At 35.2% G+C, this 18,114-nt stretch overlaps 1 protein-coding gene across 4 annotated transcripts in view; it reads right to left on the bottom strand.

The window, feature by feature from the left end:
* Positions 1 to 12,887, bottom strand: part of celsr1a (cadherin EGF LAG seven-pass G-type receptor 1a) — a 106,817-nt gene extending 93,930 nt beyond the window's left edge. For 3 of the 4 annotated variants that reach the window (XM_088924272.1, XM_088924268.1, XM_088924270.1), the window contains exon 1: positions 9,198 to 12,732. In XM_088924272.1, the coding sequence (XP_088780398.1) occupies positions 9,198 to 12,732 (3,535 nt within the window). Of the gene's footprint in view, positions 1 to 9,197 lie in introns of all 4 variants that reach the window. The other variant, XM_088924271.1, reaches the window with a different exon arrangement.
* Positions 12,888 to 18,114: the final 5,227 nt, after the last annotated feature.

The raw sequence follows: 18,114 nt of genomic DNA, 5'->3' as shown, positions 1-18,114 counted from the left end.
ATAATTTGTTTACATTAAGGTGCAGATAATATAGTTTACTGGCCTATACCAACTCTTCAGGTGATGTGAGTATTATTCATTTCCTTGGTGTTCACACATCAGACCTAAAGCATCCACTATGTGAATCATTGTTTCCCCAACATCAAAAATCTAAATAATTAGAAAACAAAAGCTGCTATGTAATGACATTTTCACATATTTATTAATCTATCACACATGAACAAGAGAAAAACTGTGACTCACAAAATTACTCACCGTGCAAACACTGTGAGTCATAAAGTGATCATCCCTATTGCTAGTGTAACAGCATTTCTGACACTTATAATATGAAGTTAATCAGGACCGAAGAGCATTCTGCACTTAAGTAATGTATTAACAGACAAGCATAACTGCTTTCTAACTAGGAACAAAGCCGAGTGGTAGAGACTTAAACAAGCCCATTTCTATTAATGAAACAGCTACATTAAGTAAACATGCTTAAAGTTTAAATTTTAAACTTTAAAATTTAAAGTTCACACTTCTTCCCACACCTGAAGAAGGCTCCAAGTCCGAAATGTTGCGTTTCCTTTCTTTTCTTTTCAGGATGGATTTTGGTTACGCATGCTGACGTAGCTACCTACTTGAACTACTAAAGTTTATAATTACATAAGTGAAGCATTAACATTTTTTTACTTGTTCCTTTTATTTTTCATAAAAAAAACAATTCTGCGTGAGCATTACTGCTTCAGTTCCAGTTGCAAAGGTGCTTACAACTAAATCTTAGGAACAGTCATACACTGTAAAACTTAAAAAGATGGAATTATATTCCACTATAAATACCATATTGGGCTGTATTAAAATATAAATTGACAAACTTGATGTTTCAGTTTAGATAATGAAAAGTATAAAGAAATAATTTTCATAGATCTTGTGGGTCATTATTAGCCTGGTGTTATTGCTCAAGGATCAAGCTAAAGGACAAAAATAAAGATGGTGTTAATGTATTACTTTACCAACATTCCTAACTTCTGCTAGTGACCACTTAATCTATATAATGTCACTCTTTCTGCCACTGGCAGAATTAGGAGCTTTTCAATACCTAACAAAAGATCTTTTGTGCAAAAAAAGCCACATTTCCTTTGTATAACACTGTAACAGGTTCCGGTAACAAGCATTAATGATCACTCTTTCAAAAAAATCCTATAGAGAATACAGAACCTCAGCTTTTTTTGTTCTTAAACTAAATGGTAGAGATGTCCTTAAAGTTTCCTCCTTCCCTCTGGCCAAATATCTTACATGTGCTATACAAGCTTAAGTTTCACATTTTTTCTCCCACTTTGTACCCCAACATGTATCTATTTCGAAATTTGTACACCTCCACCAACCAGCACAAGACTTATGTTTTAAACTAACATATAGGACAAGCCTGTGTCCTCTACAATATCCTCTCAGGTGATGAATGTGAACTGTCCAGGTGAACTGTCCTGGAACTGTCCAGGTATATAAAGAGTGGTATTCACTCTTTTCACATTCATTCTCCCATTCGTCTTATGTAACACAAAGTTCCCAGGGACAAAAAAACATCAGGTTAACATTGATAACATTTTCAATTCTGGCATTTTCAATTTTCAACCCATTTTCAACTCTTAAAATTACTCTCTGAGCTCTGCCCCTATTTCATTCCTATCATTAACACCACATTTCCTAAATCTATAATTCCCCTTTGTCTAATGCTATAATGTTTTTAAGAGGCAAGTAGTATTTACTACATGCCCTATTTAACAACTTTGAGTACACAACTCCCGCACCAAACCATTATAACAACTTTATTCATAGACTGCCCTTACACATTTCCCAGTTTGCAACTTTAAAAACAATGCACTTAATTTCTGAGTCATGGGATGTGAAATACTATGTACAGCACAAGCTGGTATTATTTGACATTAAATTAAAAGTATCTAAGACACTGACGCAAATTTGAACTCATATATAAGCCTTTAAACCTGCAATGCTTCTTTAAGTATTAACTTCAGAAAAACTTAAAAGAGGGTCTGCAATTAAGCCACAACCTACTTAATTGCTACGGTTGCTTCTCTAAGATAAGAAAAAACGAAAAAAAACAAAACTGGTAACAATAAACCAAGCGATGCATTGCACTGTAATCTTAGTATTAATAGTTCTGAAAATATTTGGTAACACACTGAAAGTCCTTGACATCTGTGATTCTTTAAGGTATCAGCAACTCTTGCTAACTGAAATCAACTTACGCAAAAGGAATAAAAACAGCTAATTTAGATGAGAGCCCACATCTTTTTCATCTAATTCTCATCTCATTAACTCATTAGTCAACCATATCGATATCAATAGACAGTGATAATACTGCACTTAAGTCTACATTTATGCAAACTTCCTTGGTCAGTACCAGCTTCATAAAAGAGGCAGTCATGCAAGAATAAATAACTTCAGCTTTCAGTTCTAAGCATTTTTCTGAAAGAACAAATAAGTGTAATATATTATTTCATTATGCACTGAAGTGTTCTGCAAACCCTATACAAACCTTAAGTGAACCAAGTTTGCACAAGTACAGTTAGCAGGAAAACGTATTGTAATCTGTTGCTCTTTCTGGCAGGTGTGTTCACTAAAACTACCATGTTTAACCGCCTTTAGCTCTTTGTTCTAGACACCTTATTCTTGGGTGTCTCATATGTTTTTCAAATTACTCTGCAAGATTAAACACGAAATCAAATTCCTTTCCCGATCATTAAACAAACACCCAAAGATAGCTGGAGTGGTTATTCTCAGTTAATTGATGTTAAGCTTTCATTTGAAGCCCTTGTTGAGTTCTGACGCTCAGAGCAATGAAATTCAACGAGAAAGGTCACTCTTAAATCCTGAAAAACTAAACCAACATTTCAATAGGAAAAACGAGTTTACGAAACTGAAACCCAGCTGAAAGGATGAAATGTTAGTTTTCATATTTTTGTCAGCACAAAATATCAATATTTTGGGTTTATTTTGGTTTTTGTTTAGCTTTACCATTGCATTGTATTAAAATAACATTTTTTTGGATACTGGAATTTAGTTTTGGGTTTCAAATCATATGATTGAATATTTTCATAGAGATAAGGCATTTCAACATTGCGGGGATATGTTCAGATGTTAGTGGTCTCAAAAGAAAAAAAACACATGAAAAAATATTATCTTTTATCTGAAATATAGACCCTTTGTCACTTGACCTGATATTGACTCAGGTGCATAATCAGTTCAATTGCAAATATTTAAACAAAGATTTACAATTCCACACTTTACATACAAGATTACAGTGGTTTTTGTGGGGTGTGTACCCTAAAGGATTCGATATTTTTTATACATTTTTATAAAGAGTGCAGCTCAAATGAAATCAATCCAAATTTCTCAGTGCATTATATTACCCAATAGTATGAATAGCATGGTGTGAAATAAAATAAAAGGTCACTGCTGGTTAAGGTATGTGATTTAGAGATTCTATTTAACACAATTTTCTCTGACAAATAGCTCCTCTGTGTAAAGTAGACTAGTGGGAATTTAAGAGGGAAGCCCTCTTAAGTTCCAAATACCATTTAATTTCAGCTCCTGTATAACCCAAAATCAGAGATGCATAGAAATTGTACCTGGGATGAAGACAGGGCCAAAACAAAATTTGCTCAAAGGGTCAACTCACACTTCCTTGCAATTTGAAAATATCAGAAGCTGAGGCTAACAACTGTGGACTATGGAAGAAAACAATAGGTCTTCATCCCCTGTGTGCATTTCAGACTAGTTATGATAATTTTTCATTACAATTGCTGTATTAATTCTTCTTATATAGTAACTCAGTATGACTGAAAGCCTGGTACAATAATCATTCCAAACTTAAGTACAGCATAAAAACACAGGGAGAATCTGTTAATATTTTTTAAAAATTGCAAAAATAGTCAAACAGAAATTTTAAGCAGTATAAAAATCTTTGTTTTGTTTATACCACTATGCTGAAAAGGAACAGGTACAGGTTTAATACATGCTGAAAGCAAAAGAGACAGATTTCGGCTCTGGAGTCTTCTTCACACCTGATGAAGGCTCCACAGCCGAATCGTTGTGTCCCTTTTCTTTTCCTTTCAGTATGGAATAAACCTTTGCAGCCTACACATGCTGACGCAGCTCCTACTTGAACTTCTTCACTACTGCATGTTTACGCACTGTGGTAAATGTGTGCAGTTCAATAATTCTTTTAAATGAAAATGAGTTTAGATAAAGATATTAGTTAAATCATTATAAAACACCTGCACAGCACTGTCCTTACCTTTGCACACAGTGGTGTGCATTGGTGCTGTCTATACATGTTTTGAAAGAAATACCTATCCAATGGACTTCAACCTGCACATTTCATTTAGTCTTTTAAGTCTGCAATAGCCCTCAGAGGTTGTTTGGAGGGAAATATGTTCTCCACACCTGCTGACTAATAGCACATAGCACACAGGCCCCAGAGTTGGAACAATTTCATACTACCTTTATATGCTTGAGGCATTTAAATACATTGCAGTCATAACTAGCAATACCATGCCACTTGAAAACTGAACAACAAAAATAAAGACTGTATATTTCCAAACAGTCACTTTCAATGCTTACAATATTGGCCAAACTGATCAATCATGTACTGTATTAGTTACCACAGCTGAGTTTCCTCACCCATTTTTCCTTCTTGCATATATATGCTCATACCCACAGTGGAGTTTTTTCCTTTAGAAAAAAAAAGCCCTCAATCTAAGTAATATAGAAGCTAATCAATAAAGCCGTAACCTACATTAATCTGTAGTATGCAGATCAAGAACTTAAAGAATTACAATTTCCTGAAAATAGTTATAAATATAACAGATGATTTTGCATTGTTAGAGCCAAATCACATGTTTTCTGTTCTCTAACCTGGATCATTGCTATTCCATATTTCAATGAAATCTCAAGAAATGAGATTAAAATGCAGTAGAAATTCATTTACAACAGTCTTGCTCAAACAATGAACCACTAACACAAACACAGAATGGATAAGAATGGATACCAGTCTCTTCTTGTTTCCATGCTATATTCAAGTAATGAAAGGATATCTTTCAACTATTTCCTTTCGGGAAAGAAACATCTTTTTGCCAGTCCTACAAGCAACGTAATTCCAAAAAAACTAAATATTTCTAAATATGTATAAGTATTGAACATCTGGAACAGCAGAATAACGCATATGAATAAGCATAGTTTGCAATCTATATGATAGCCAAATAAAAAATACACAGACATACTGCACTGTAAGCTACAGTAAAAAAGTTACTTTTTAACATACGTACAAGAAAAGTGTCACAAGATAACCTTTTCTTCTTTAACACAAAATGAAATGCAACTGCCACAAAAAGATTGTTTTTTTGGATTTAAATCTGGACACAGCAACAGCACATGCCATTGCAATTTCACAAATCTCATTATGGTCATTCTTGGCTTTACAAAAAAGCAATGTAGCACCATCCTTCATGATTAGCAGTTTAAATATAATTCAACATCTTTTTTTTTCCATGTAATTAGATCCACATGGTAGGGAGAAATTCTAGATGACAGCAGACAAGCCACTAAATAAATCAGCTTTTACATCCACAACAACACGTCTCACTTACACTTCTGACTTACTGACTGAGAAGGATCTGTGTGAACTGTGAGGGTTTTGGCTTTTGTCAGCAGTGCCAGCTTCTGAAATCTTGCTTATATGCAAATACAACTTAAATTTTCCTCTAGAATAAATTGTGTTGCAAACCTTGGGTAACAGTTTGACCTCTTAAAAACATAAAAAGCAATACAGTTCACACATGAGCACTGTGTACATATTCGATGAAAACTATAAGTTTTTCTGTATTTATAAATTACAATGAACAAAAAAATCCTAACTATTGTGATTCATGAAATGTGTTTTCAAGCATTTCCAAAAGTGTTTCAGAACAAAAACCACAAGTAAAAGTTACCCATCCAGTTTCAATTTCTTCTGCTTTATAAAATCATAAGCAATTTATGGTTTATATTACACTTTGTGTTGTACAGTCTGAAAAGTGAATATAGTACGTAAAATAAGTGTAAACATAAAACCTGACATATGAGAAATGCAAAACCTGTATTTACAGATAAAATTCACCTTTCATTGAAAATTTACAGCAGCGCTTAAGGGAGAAGGATTTTCTACATGTAACAGCATGCTTTTAGTGGGAGAAGCATGGTACTGACTGGAAATGATGACTTGTCTTATACTCACTAATGATTCTTTCACACAAACTACACATGAGTAAGGACCAATGGAGATAGGTGATTCTTACATTAAGAATACAAAGGCTGCAGATTATACAATCTTTCCGTCCTACTATAAAGCTTGTCCTCTTAGGAATAAGACCTTACATCCACGACACTTCTAGATACTGCTAGAATAATACGTTAGACTATTTTTGTAAAAATGGTCTAAAATACTAAAGCATTTATATATATATACATATAATGAGATACATGACATTATCTAAACAAAACACAAAAACAAAGGAGAAAATGACTTGGGTACTTGCTCATACTTAGTGAAAGTGAGCAAATATTGTACACCACTAATGGTGTTGTCCCATCAAGAATTTTTTTTAAAAGTAGGAAAATTATAACAAAATTGTGAACCAATTAATCACAGACGAAAGTATTTTTAACAGTTCTATTTTTCACCAGACAGTTAAGGAAAATGCTTTCGATAAAGCAGATCCACAATTGTGTGTTAAATAGTGAAAGACAAAGGGCAATAAATACTTCTGTGACCAAATCTTTAAAGTCACATGAAAAAGGTTCTCTTACCTTTAAAAAGTATTCAAGACTTTCATGAATGAAACCAGTTCCTACACATATATATATACATTTACCTCTCACCAAGTCCAGGGTTAAAAGGTCATTTTACCACCTTTAAGAGTTATCTAACACTTGACATCAGGGTGTGCCTGAATAGCTGCTCATTAAACTGGCAGAGACTTGGCTTCCTGGGGACAGCAGGGTAACCATTGTCACAGATTAACCCATTGGGACATCTTATTAATACCTGTAATAAACCCCTTTCAGGAAAATAATTGGCCGTAACCTTAAAAATTTACATAAGACTGATAACCAGAATTTATAGGATGAACAAAAGTTGTTTTCAAAGGACATGAAAATGACTGATACAAAGAGGGAGAAAAAAATGTTTGGAAAAGTTCAAGCTGAAGTATGTAAATTCAGGAACAAGTAATAGGTTTATTCCATGCTGAAAAGAGAAGAAAGAAAACACAACGTTTCGGACGTGGAGCCTTCTTCAGGTGTGAGTACATTCAGTGTTGTTAAGGAAAAAGCCACAGCAAGATGATGTGTGAAAAAGTCTATGATCAGATATCTCTATGGAATAATCAGGCACCACAAAGAAATTTGTGGGAAAAAAGCAATTTGCTGAAAACAAAAGTAGGAAAAGTAAAAACTGGAAACGGTGGAATGAACCACACAATCAAGACTTTGATTTGATGTATCAATCAGATATTGTGACATTTTATTGAATAATGTAAAAGTATACAATAAATGAAGGTAAGTCTACACATCAACAAAGTCTGTTCAATCCTTTTAATATACCTAACGAAGGATATTCAGCAGTCCTGTGTGATGAACTAGAATACTCAAAGTTAGCGACGGTGAACAAAACATTCTTTTAACCTGGTTTACAGTTACAGAATAAAAAGGGATGAGCAGTTTACTTAGTTTAGTAGTTTACTTAGTACAGTATAATGTGAAAGCAAGACATTATTCTAAGTGACAACTATAAATTATGTAGATCTTCTATATCTGTAGATATAGAACTAAAATTTGCAAAAAAAAACTAAAACTAAATAACAGAAAAGTATCACATCTAATACACTGTTAAAATAATACACTATTAAATTCTATGTAATATGCAACTATTCACCCTAAATAATATTTAAGAAAACATAAGTTATAGATTGTGGCTCCATAAAATTATGATTTATGAGAACTACTACAGCATGTGGAATTCATAAGTGACAGACTATAAGCAAAGTGTTGTTTTATTTTTTTTAAGTGAGCAACTTTAATTATTAGCTTAATTTAGGAGATAGCATTTAGCTAGACTAACCTACAATAAATCTTCAAGATCTTAAGTTAGAGTTAAGGAAACGATCAAAGTTATCACATAACATAAACACTTTCAAATAATACAAACAAAATTACACTAGCTCAGATGTCTCTGTTCGCTTCTGTTAATTTTGTTCTTGTCCCCTTAGAAAATTAAATAATTTTATCTATTCTCAGCATCAGTGTTATAAGCATTGAAAAAGGTGAAAACTGCAGCTATATTTGATCACTATTGAGTGGTTAAATACCAGAACATTTTTTCAAAGTATTTTTAGTATAAGAAAGTATAATTCTTGAGTTTAGTTCCGATTATTAAACTAAATGTTAATCCCATAATAAAGACTTTTCTTACTATATAATGGAATATGTTCAATTTTCTCTGTGTTCACCATGATCAAAACTATTTCCAAAAAAATATAATAAAGGCTAACATTAACTTAACATATACAAGCAGTCTTTAGTTTTTAATTCTGAACAAGATTTTACTTGATCACAGGTTAAATCTCCTTCAACTATAGTAACAATATTCAATCGTGTCACAAATATTACAACCAAACAGAATTAAACAGACTTAAAATTGACTGTTTTCAGTCTCCACAAATTTATAAAAAGCATCTAAGGCCAGCCTGGACAGTAAATGTGTTTTGTAATTAACTTATTGATTATGTCACAAATATATTAGTTAAACCTGTTGGAATGCAAGACGGCAGGACCAGTCAGAAGAAAGATCTGTAGGCCTGGGGCAAAACAACTGCTCATTTTAAAAAATATTTCATTGTGCAACTGTAGATGCAGCTTGTGCTTAACAACATAACATTTTTCATCAATGTCAAATAACCATTTTTCAAAGAAAGCATAAACCAAGAATTTTACTTATCAGCAGATAACAACTGAAACCAGCATGTTAAAACACACACTTTTAACATGTAGCAAAAGCTGCTCCTTTCTACAACCTAAAATAAAAGGTAAAGCTTTAAGAATTCTAAAATAAAGTAAAACAAGGAATTTGCAAACTTTCAGATCAATGAACAGGCACTTACCTGTGACGGACACTTTCATTCTGGCTTCCAAGGGCCTGTTATTATCCAAGTCTCTGCTTAGCTTCAGCTCTCCTGTGTCTTGGTTTAAAATCAAGAGACTTAGCTCATTACCCTCCACAAAGGTGTAATGAAGTTTATCTGAAACGTCGGGGTCATAAGCAGGAACCTTTCCAATTACCCCAGAAGGAAAGCTGTTGGACTTGTTGGTTACATAGTTGTTAAAAATGATTTCAAAGTCCTGCAGCACAGGATCATTGTCATTTATATCCACAAGCCGGATGTGAACAGTGGCCCGGCTCACTAATGGAGCAGATGTTGCCTGGACCACAATCAGATACTCTGTTTTAGTTTCATAATCTAAATCTGTTAAGGCAATTAGGTCTCCATTAAAAATATCCAGCTGGAAAACCTCTGGAATGTTTCCTTCCACAATCTGATACATGATTTGTGCATTGGATCCTTCATCTGGGTCTGTCGCAGTGATCCTTGCTACAGTAGAACCTACTGCACTGTTTTCTTCAACATAGATGTCAAATTCATCCTTTTCAAAAACAGGTGGGTTGTCATTTATATCTAGCACAGATATCTGGATGTTCACTGATGCTTTTAAAGGTGGGACCCCCTTGTCAACTGCATAAGCTTTCAAGTTGTAAACTGGCACATTTTCTCTGTCCAGCTTCCTAGCTGTCCTGACAATCCCAGAGGACTGCTCAATGAGAAAGTCCCCATCTCCATCATCCCCACCTTGAAAAGTGTAGCTCACTCTTCCATTGGATGAGGAATCCCTGTCAGAAGCAGTTATTTGCAGCACGCTGGTGAACACAGGGGCATCCTCAAAAACACTGCCTGAATAAATATCTGTTTGGAACTGAGGGGAGTTGTCATTGGCATCAACAACAATTATTTCAACATAAGTTGTGTCTGACTTCTGAGGAATTCCATTATCCCTGGCTATAATTGCCAACGTGTAAGAAGCCTGATCCTCATAGTCAATTTCCATTTGAGTAGTTATTGCACCTGAATCAGGGTTGATTTTAAACTGTGGAACATTATCTTCCATAAGGTAAGTAATCCTTGCATTCTCACCAGTGTCTTCATCAGTGGCACTTATAACTACTACCGTAGAACCAATGGGCCTGTCCTCACTGATTTCCACCTGGTAATTAGCATTCTGAAAAACGGGCCTGTGTGTATTAGCATCAGTAACATTAATGTAGACCTGAGCTGTGTCAAAACGAGTGCCATCGGATGCAGTAACAGTCAGCACGTATTGCCTCTCTTGCTTATAATCCAGGGGTAAGGCTAATGTTATTAGACCACCACCACTCTGGCTCGTAATTGCGAACCTGTTCCTAGTGTTTCCACTTGAAATCTGGTATGTTACAACACTGTTAACATCTCTGTCAACAGCTGTAACAGTCAACACACTAGTCCCCACAACTGCATCTTCATTAATTCTAAGGTAATACTCTTTTTCAGTGAAAGCGGGGATGTTGTCGTTCACATCTAAAACTGTTATGCTTACACTGGCAGAGGATGACATAACTGGGACCCCATGATCCCTTGCTTCAATGCCAAAGTGATAATAATCAGTTGTCTCTCTGTCTAGTTCTGCCGAAACTGTGATCCAGCCTGTGCTGTTATTAATTGCAAAAGGAAAATCTGGTGGCATGTCTATGAGTCTGTACTGTAAGCGAGAATTCTCTCCAGAATCCGCATCAACAGCCTGAATGTGAATTACAGAATGTCCAACTGGGACGTTTTCCAAGACTGTGGCTTGGAATGGGGTGCTGACAAACATTGGAGCATTGTCATTCACATCAACAACTTGCACAACAACAAGACCAGTCCCATTTATCAAAGGGGGTCTACCCCCATCCTGTGCCTTAATTCGCAGATTATATTCCCTAATTATTTCATAATCTAGCGGGTTAATTACATCAATGACACCAGTAGGTGAATGAATATAAAACTGACCTTTTACATTTCCACTAATTATACTATAGTGCACTTTGGCATTGTTGCCTTCATCTTTATCAGTAGCTTCCACCTGTGCAACTTTGCTGTTCACTGGTATGTTTTCAGGTACCTTGACAACGTATCTTTTTTCACTAAACTGAGGATAGTTGTCATTTTCATCCTCTACAGTGATGTGCACAGTAGCTGTAGCACTTTTTGGGCCAGGGTCTTTGCCTTGGTCATTGGCCTCAACTATTAGATGGTACTTTGCCATCGTTTCCCTGTCTGGACGCACCCTGATCTTAACAACTCCAGTTCTCGGATCAATTTCAAAAGCGGCGTTTGCCCCGTCACCGTTCACAATTCTATATATCATATTAGCGTTGGAAGGCGCATCTCCGTCTGTTGCCCTTACAGTCATCAGTTCAAAGCCTTCTTCCATATTTTCGCGAATGCTAACCTTGTATTCAGTTTGCTCGAAAACCGGGCTATGATCATTGGTATCACTAACAGTGACTGTGAGATACACTACCCCTGACCTCTTAGGTGTGCCGTTGTCAGTAGCAGTCACTTTGAATACATGAGTATCTTTTACTTCCCTGTCTAAAGGCTGTGTGGTTATAATGCTCCCGGTCTCTGGGTCAATTTGAAAATAATCGTTGGATCTGCTATCAAACAGGGCTTCCATAGTATACTCAATTCTACCTGCATCGCCTTCATCTGGGTCAGTGGCTCTCAGCATAATAACCCACGTCCCAGCGGGCTCATTCTCTGGGACAGACACCTGATAGTTGCGCCACTGAAACTGGGGAGCGGTGTTCACGTTTCTTTTTCTGCGTTTGTTCCACGGGCCCATCTTATGACGTGCATGATCTGTGAATAAACCACGCTCGTCCGTTGTCATAAACCGTAATTTCACTCTAACAGTGATCTGATCATTTCGCCGGTCCTTGAGCGTACAAACTAAATCCACCTCACTCCTCTCTCCAGACCGTAGGCAGTGATCCCCATTCAGTGTTAAACTCCCATTGTTAAAGACCACTTTCAAATCCGCTTCAGTGCATGTGGAATTGGAAAACTCTAAATTCCTCGTAAAAACCGGTAAATGTTCCTTTATATTCATTAGCAATTTACCTGCGGAAAAGCAAGAAGCCGCATCCAGTTTTGAAAGGTAATTAATGTATACATTAGGCTGACCTGTTGCAGTCTTTCTTTTGTATTTGATAAAGCAGTCTTGCCCGTGGACAAAAGTGTTAAAATGCGTTAAAATTAAGTTTTCAGAATTTACAGACCTGAATTTGAAGTAAACCGGCGCAGGATTTTTTAGCAGGCGCGCACAGTCTATTTTCTGAGTAAGACGTAAGACTCCGGCTTGAGGCTCTATTTCCAAAAAGTTTCTCAGGTATTTTGGAGTTAAAGTTCTATCGATTTTGTATATCCAACCAGGTCCAAGAGACAAATTTGTTAATACAAATCCGGCATGTAAAGAGTCCGAAAGGTGCAAATCAAAACATCCCAACATTGGAAATTGAAATAGAAAACTAATCCAGATCACCCAGTGCACTGCCAGTTCCATGGCTCAAAACTCTGTAGATCCACACAAGTTATCCAAAACACCTGCATATACCATTAGCTCCCCTCCCGCCAGGACATCGTTTTTCGTTTATGTTCCATGGGAAGATTTTATTAACAAAAAGACGAAACTTAACATCTTGTATCCAGAGAGCTGAAACTCATTATTTCCACGTTAAGTTTAAATGATTACAAAATGGCTCCGCAACTCCTCTCCTCCTCCGAAACTGATTAGCATAAACCTGCTCTTATCACCCTACTGGGAACTTTCACAGGGCGCTTTTTCGTGAGTATTCACTAATCTCTCCAGGATACTTAGAAGTCCGCCTGTTAAATGCATTGTTTTCTTGGAGAGAGAGATTATTATACAAGCACGTAACGCCAGATTTTTTAAACTTCCACATTATTATTTATAAAATGTTATTGAAAGGTTTAATTTATATTGTGCAAAGCTAACCATTTTTAAAATATATATATATAATGCATCAACGAGTTTGAAAACACAAATATGAACAATGTCATAAGCGCGTTTTAATAAAAAACGAGTTATGACAAATAACTAAAAAACTGTCACGACTAGCAAATATACATTTCTCTAATGAAAAAAGTTGATGTGGAATACAATCCGCAGTTTTTCACTAAATAAAAACGTTCCCCGTTAGTATATCTTAATCTACAAAACTGTTTACCTACAATACATGTGTGACGGGTTTCATCTCCGTAGCAACATTGTAACTTTCAGCTTTCGACTTCTTTTCCGTGGTCTATAAAATACTCTCTGTAAGAGTGACATCTGGTGATCACCATTAGAAGTATAAGTTACCTGTATTTTACGTATCTCGATAGCTCGTAGAAACTACCAATGCGATGTTTCACATTACCGTTATTATACGAGATTAAATATTGAATTAAAAAATTTATATACTTAATTTTCAGTCCTATCACAAACATGCTATTAAACCAGCGAATAATTAACGGGCTTTGTGTGTCTCAGAAATAATAACAATAATAATAATAATAATAATAATAATAATTTTCCTCCTTTTACAAAATTACTGTTAATAACGTGTACAATCAATATAATTCGTAGCGTAGTAGTAAGGCTCCAGACCATAGTGTCATGGGTTCAAATCCTGTATAGGACGTTGGTATCATATCTGTAAACAAGGCATAACAAGCACCAGTGAATGCCCTGTTGTATAAATGGGTCTCCAGGTCGTCACTGAGTCGAGAAATGAGAATTTGTTATCGTTAAGAACAATAATTTAACACAACTATTATTCACACTTCACCACCATACATCAATGATATGTTGAATTATTGTTATTGAATAATACAAATTATTTAATTGTGGTAGCCTGTTATGAACTATTCATTGCACAAGTATTTAACTAAAATAATTAATGAACATAAAGTGAAGGAAAATTTAATAAAAAGCCACTTTTGTTGAGGTATTGCTGAAGACAATGGAATTAGAATCTATTGAAGAATGGAATAAAATAAATTATAAGGAAAAAAAGGAAATGGAAAAACAGCAGTGTTGAAACATTTTCAGTATTTTCAAATAAGAATAGGACAAAGAGCACATTTTAAGCATTGTTTTGAGTTTCTAATCACATTTTACCCAGACGATTAATATAAAATGTGACAGTACAGTATCTACTGGATGAACCATACATACATTAAATATGTATAAAGATCTCAAGGAACAAATCAGCCTTTTAAAAATCATTGTAGGACCTAGCTCTTATTTCTGACTGAAATAATGTTGTTTATCAAAGAACAATATTCAGTGATGATCAAATGTATTTTCAGAACTAGTGAACAGTTTCATAAACATTGATACAGGATGCTGTTGTTTTAAGAGAAACAATTTCATCATGAAATGATAAACTAAAAGCTTTATTGACCACACTTTGTTGTCAGATGAAATCAATATAGAGCTTTTATTCAAGAAGATATCCATAATGTGTATGGAGTGACGTGCAAGAAAACACCACGTGTCTTCCGTCAGACTGGGAAGTGAATAATAGTTCAGAATTGTTCAGTCTTGTTATACATTTGCAATCCATTGCCTGGAAATGCTTTAATCATCAATTTGGCAATTACAATTTCATATTCTAACATGATGACAGCTCTAAATGCATGCCAAAAACAACAGATGAAAGTTTGAAGAAGAAAGAAAAGGATTGCTGTTTTTGATTTGCCTTCCAAACTATTGCATTTGAATGCAATTGAGATTGTACAGACAGACATAAAGAAAGCTACTGCTCAATGACCAGAAAAAAGCAAACATTCCATCTACATACTGTCAATAAGGAACAAGTAATAGGTTTGTTCCATACTGAAAAGAGAAGAAAGAAAACACAACATTTCGGCAATGGAGCCTTCTTCAGCAGCTACCCACCTGAACTACTACATACTGTCAATAGTTGATTGAAAGCACTAATAATTTTAAGGAAGGCATGTAATATACTGTATAAGAACATAACAAAGGTCACGAACTCTAAATTGTTCCTGTATCTTGTGGTGGATTGGGTTCCTGTCCAGCTCTTCACATGTGTTGCTTCTGGAATAGGCTAACTTTGTCCATTACTGTTAGTGGGTTTTGAAAGTTAAGCAAGTTAACCCAGTTTTTCTAAATCCTTGCTGAGTACTCCATAGAATAATATTTATATAAAGTTAATTCACCAGTTGAGCTCTAATTAATGTTTTCATAAACTAATGTAGGTTTCCAGAAGTTACCAGGAATAAGCACGTTTCTGACCATAACTGGATGGATAAATGGATGGTCTGTTTCGATGCTCATCCTGAAGGTGTTGTCTTTGTCAGTGCCTTTGAGGATGTTCATACCATAGATCTCCTTCTAGTATTTTCTTTTCCAGACCAAAATTTTTTAAATTATTGTTCCTGTCAGGGTAGGAAATTCATTTAAATCTTGGAACATTACTTGTTTGCTCTTCCCTGGACTAAATCCAGAACAGCAATATGCTTTTCTGTAAAATGATGACTAAAATTGTACACAATATTCTGAGTGAGATATTGATAATCCACGTATTTTGTAATAATATGCAACCCTGACCACTTTTCCAATGATGCCAGAATCTAGATCAGTGATATACTGTAAAATAGCAGTGGTCAAAATACATATCACTCTGGAACTTCACTGATTACATCACCACATTTTCTTCACTCATCCCTTATTTCTTTACATTCTATTCATTGACCACTTCTCAGTCCAGATACACATTAGAGTATCTGGAGTGCTTACCACCAACAATCGGAGAATTAATCTTTTATCAACTTGATCAAAAACCTTATGAAAACCTACATATAACACATATTGCACATTGTGTCCATTACTGCTGTTGGTTTTTGAAAGTTAAGCAAGAACCAATTTTCTAAATCTTTCCCGAGTGCCCCATAAAATGATATTTATATAAAGTTAATTCTCCAGTTAAGTTCTAATTATTGTTTTCATAAACTAATACAAGGAAAGAACTATTGATCTATAAATACTTCTTTTGATGGGCGCTGCATTAGCAGTATTGGGTAACATCAATGGGTATTATCCCTGTCTTGAGAGACTGCTGGGAGAGTTTTATTGCAGTCTATGGATATTTTTTGTTTTCTCGCATATCCTGGAGCAGGCCCTGGGGATTTGTTATATATGCATTTCTATTCAATTCTATGAAAGGTTCCCATTATCATTTCAAAGATGTTTTGCTTCTTTACAGTTTTTACTTTTGCTGAAGTGAAAAAAAAAGTTTTACTTTTGCTGGCCATTCTAACATACTTTTTTATACCCCTTGTAGAAGATCCTTTCTTCAGGATGGCCTTTTGTGAACCTTTGTGCATGAACAACACTACACATTGCTGAAAAAAAACAAAGGCCCAGGAGCTGGTCCTGACTTCACTGAAGACGAGATAAGCTAAAGCTGCAACGAAGGCTTTTTCAAATGGGACACAGCTTAGAATTGCACACAGACTCTAAAAGCTGCATTACTACAGCTAAAACAAGCTGAACTTTATACTGCACTCACCGTCCACCAATTACACCGAATATGATGGATACCATTACATTCAATTTGTGATAATAAGAGCAGTGAATTATTTACACACAGGTGAGCTGTTTACAAAGTATGCAGAGATGACTCTTTGGCGGACTCTAGTGGCAACATTGTCGTCACTACAGGACCTTCAAGCCAATCTGTAACACCTGTGCTGGTTATTAATTGTACTTTTCATTGTACAGTACTTTTCATTGTACATTTCATTAACTGGAAACTGTTTTTAATAATTTTATGAACTGCTTTCTTTCCCCTTATATTGTAATTAGTTTATTGATTTGATTAGACCATGGCTTTATAGAACATGATTTGCAAAATACAAAATATTGAAGAATATTGGTGTGCTCACCTTTCCTTCCTAGAATGTATAGTACCCCAAAAGAGAAACTGCATATGACAGATGTGTCCAATTTCTAAAATCCTGTTCAATGTTTTGATTCACATATTGTATGTACATCTTTTAAAAGAAAAACATTCAGAAATGACTGAATTCCTTGTATTGTAAAGTGCAGACACAATTTATTTTTTTAAATGTGGGGTGTTTGTCCAGTGTTTTAGAAGCCATCTTGAGCAACATCTTATGATGAGTGTGATCAAATTTTGGGTATGTATCAAGTTGTACGATAAGCTGGGAATCGAAAAAGAAACTGTTGTAATTCACTTCAAATGTCACAGAAACACCATTACTGCACTTTTGAGATATTGCAATGGTAATCATAACATCAGTGACAGCCTAGGGAATGTTCAGGACATCCATGTGTAATGATGCAGGTAAAAGACAGATGGAATTTGCTTACAGGTCTCCATAATTGCTTTCAGATGTTAACTGAAGCAACTACTAAACACAAATAATACAGACCCAATAAGGCACCGCATCTGGTTTCTCTGGGTTGCTGTTTTTTAATGCATTTTTTCTGTATTTTTACTTTTCTAAAGCCAAAAAACACAAAACATGAAACCCCCCAAAATGCTGGTATTCATCGTTATACTGGTAACTTCTAAGTGCACAGAAAAAAAAATTGTTTGGGCCGATCAGAAAACATCAAGATGGCAACACTGACAATACACCATTTTACCATTCCAAGCACAGTTTCTACATGGAGGCAGCAGAGCTTTGTATAATTTCTAATTCATAATTTTGATTTTGTACTAAAAATGGCATTAAAGGTTTAACATTTGTAGTAGCATTCATCAATGCATTGAAACTATTTTGTTGAGTTCTGTTCAGTTGCTACTGTTTTTTGAAGGGGTGAAGACTGCCAATATGAAGGCAACTCTTCTCTCTGGTCTTCCATCTCTGACCAGAAAATGGCAGC

The sequence above is a fragment of the Atractosteus spatula genome, chromosome 8 (assembly GCF_055471065.1).
Source record: "Atractosteus spatula isolate fAtrSpa1 chromosome 8, fAtrSpa1.hap1, whole genome shotgun sequence".
In the NCBI taxonomy this organism is placed as follows: Eukaryota; Metazoa; Chordata; class Actinopteri; order Semionotiformes; family Lepisosteidae; genus Atractosteus; species Atractosteus spatula.
Note: the sequence above shows the minus strand (reverse complement) of the source record. Positions and strands in the feature narration are given on the sequence as shown.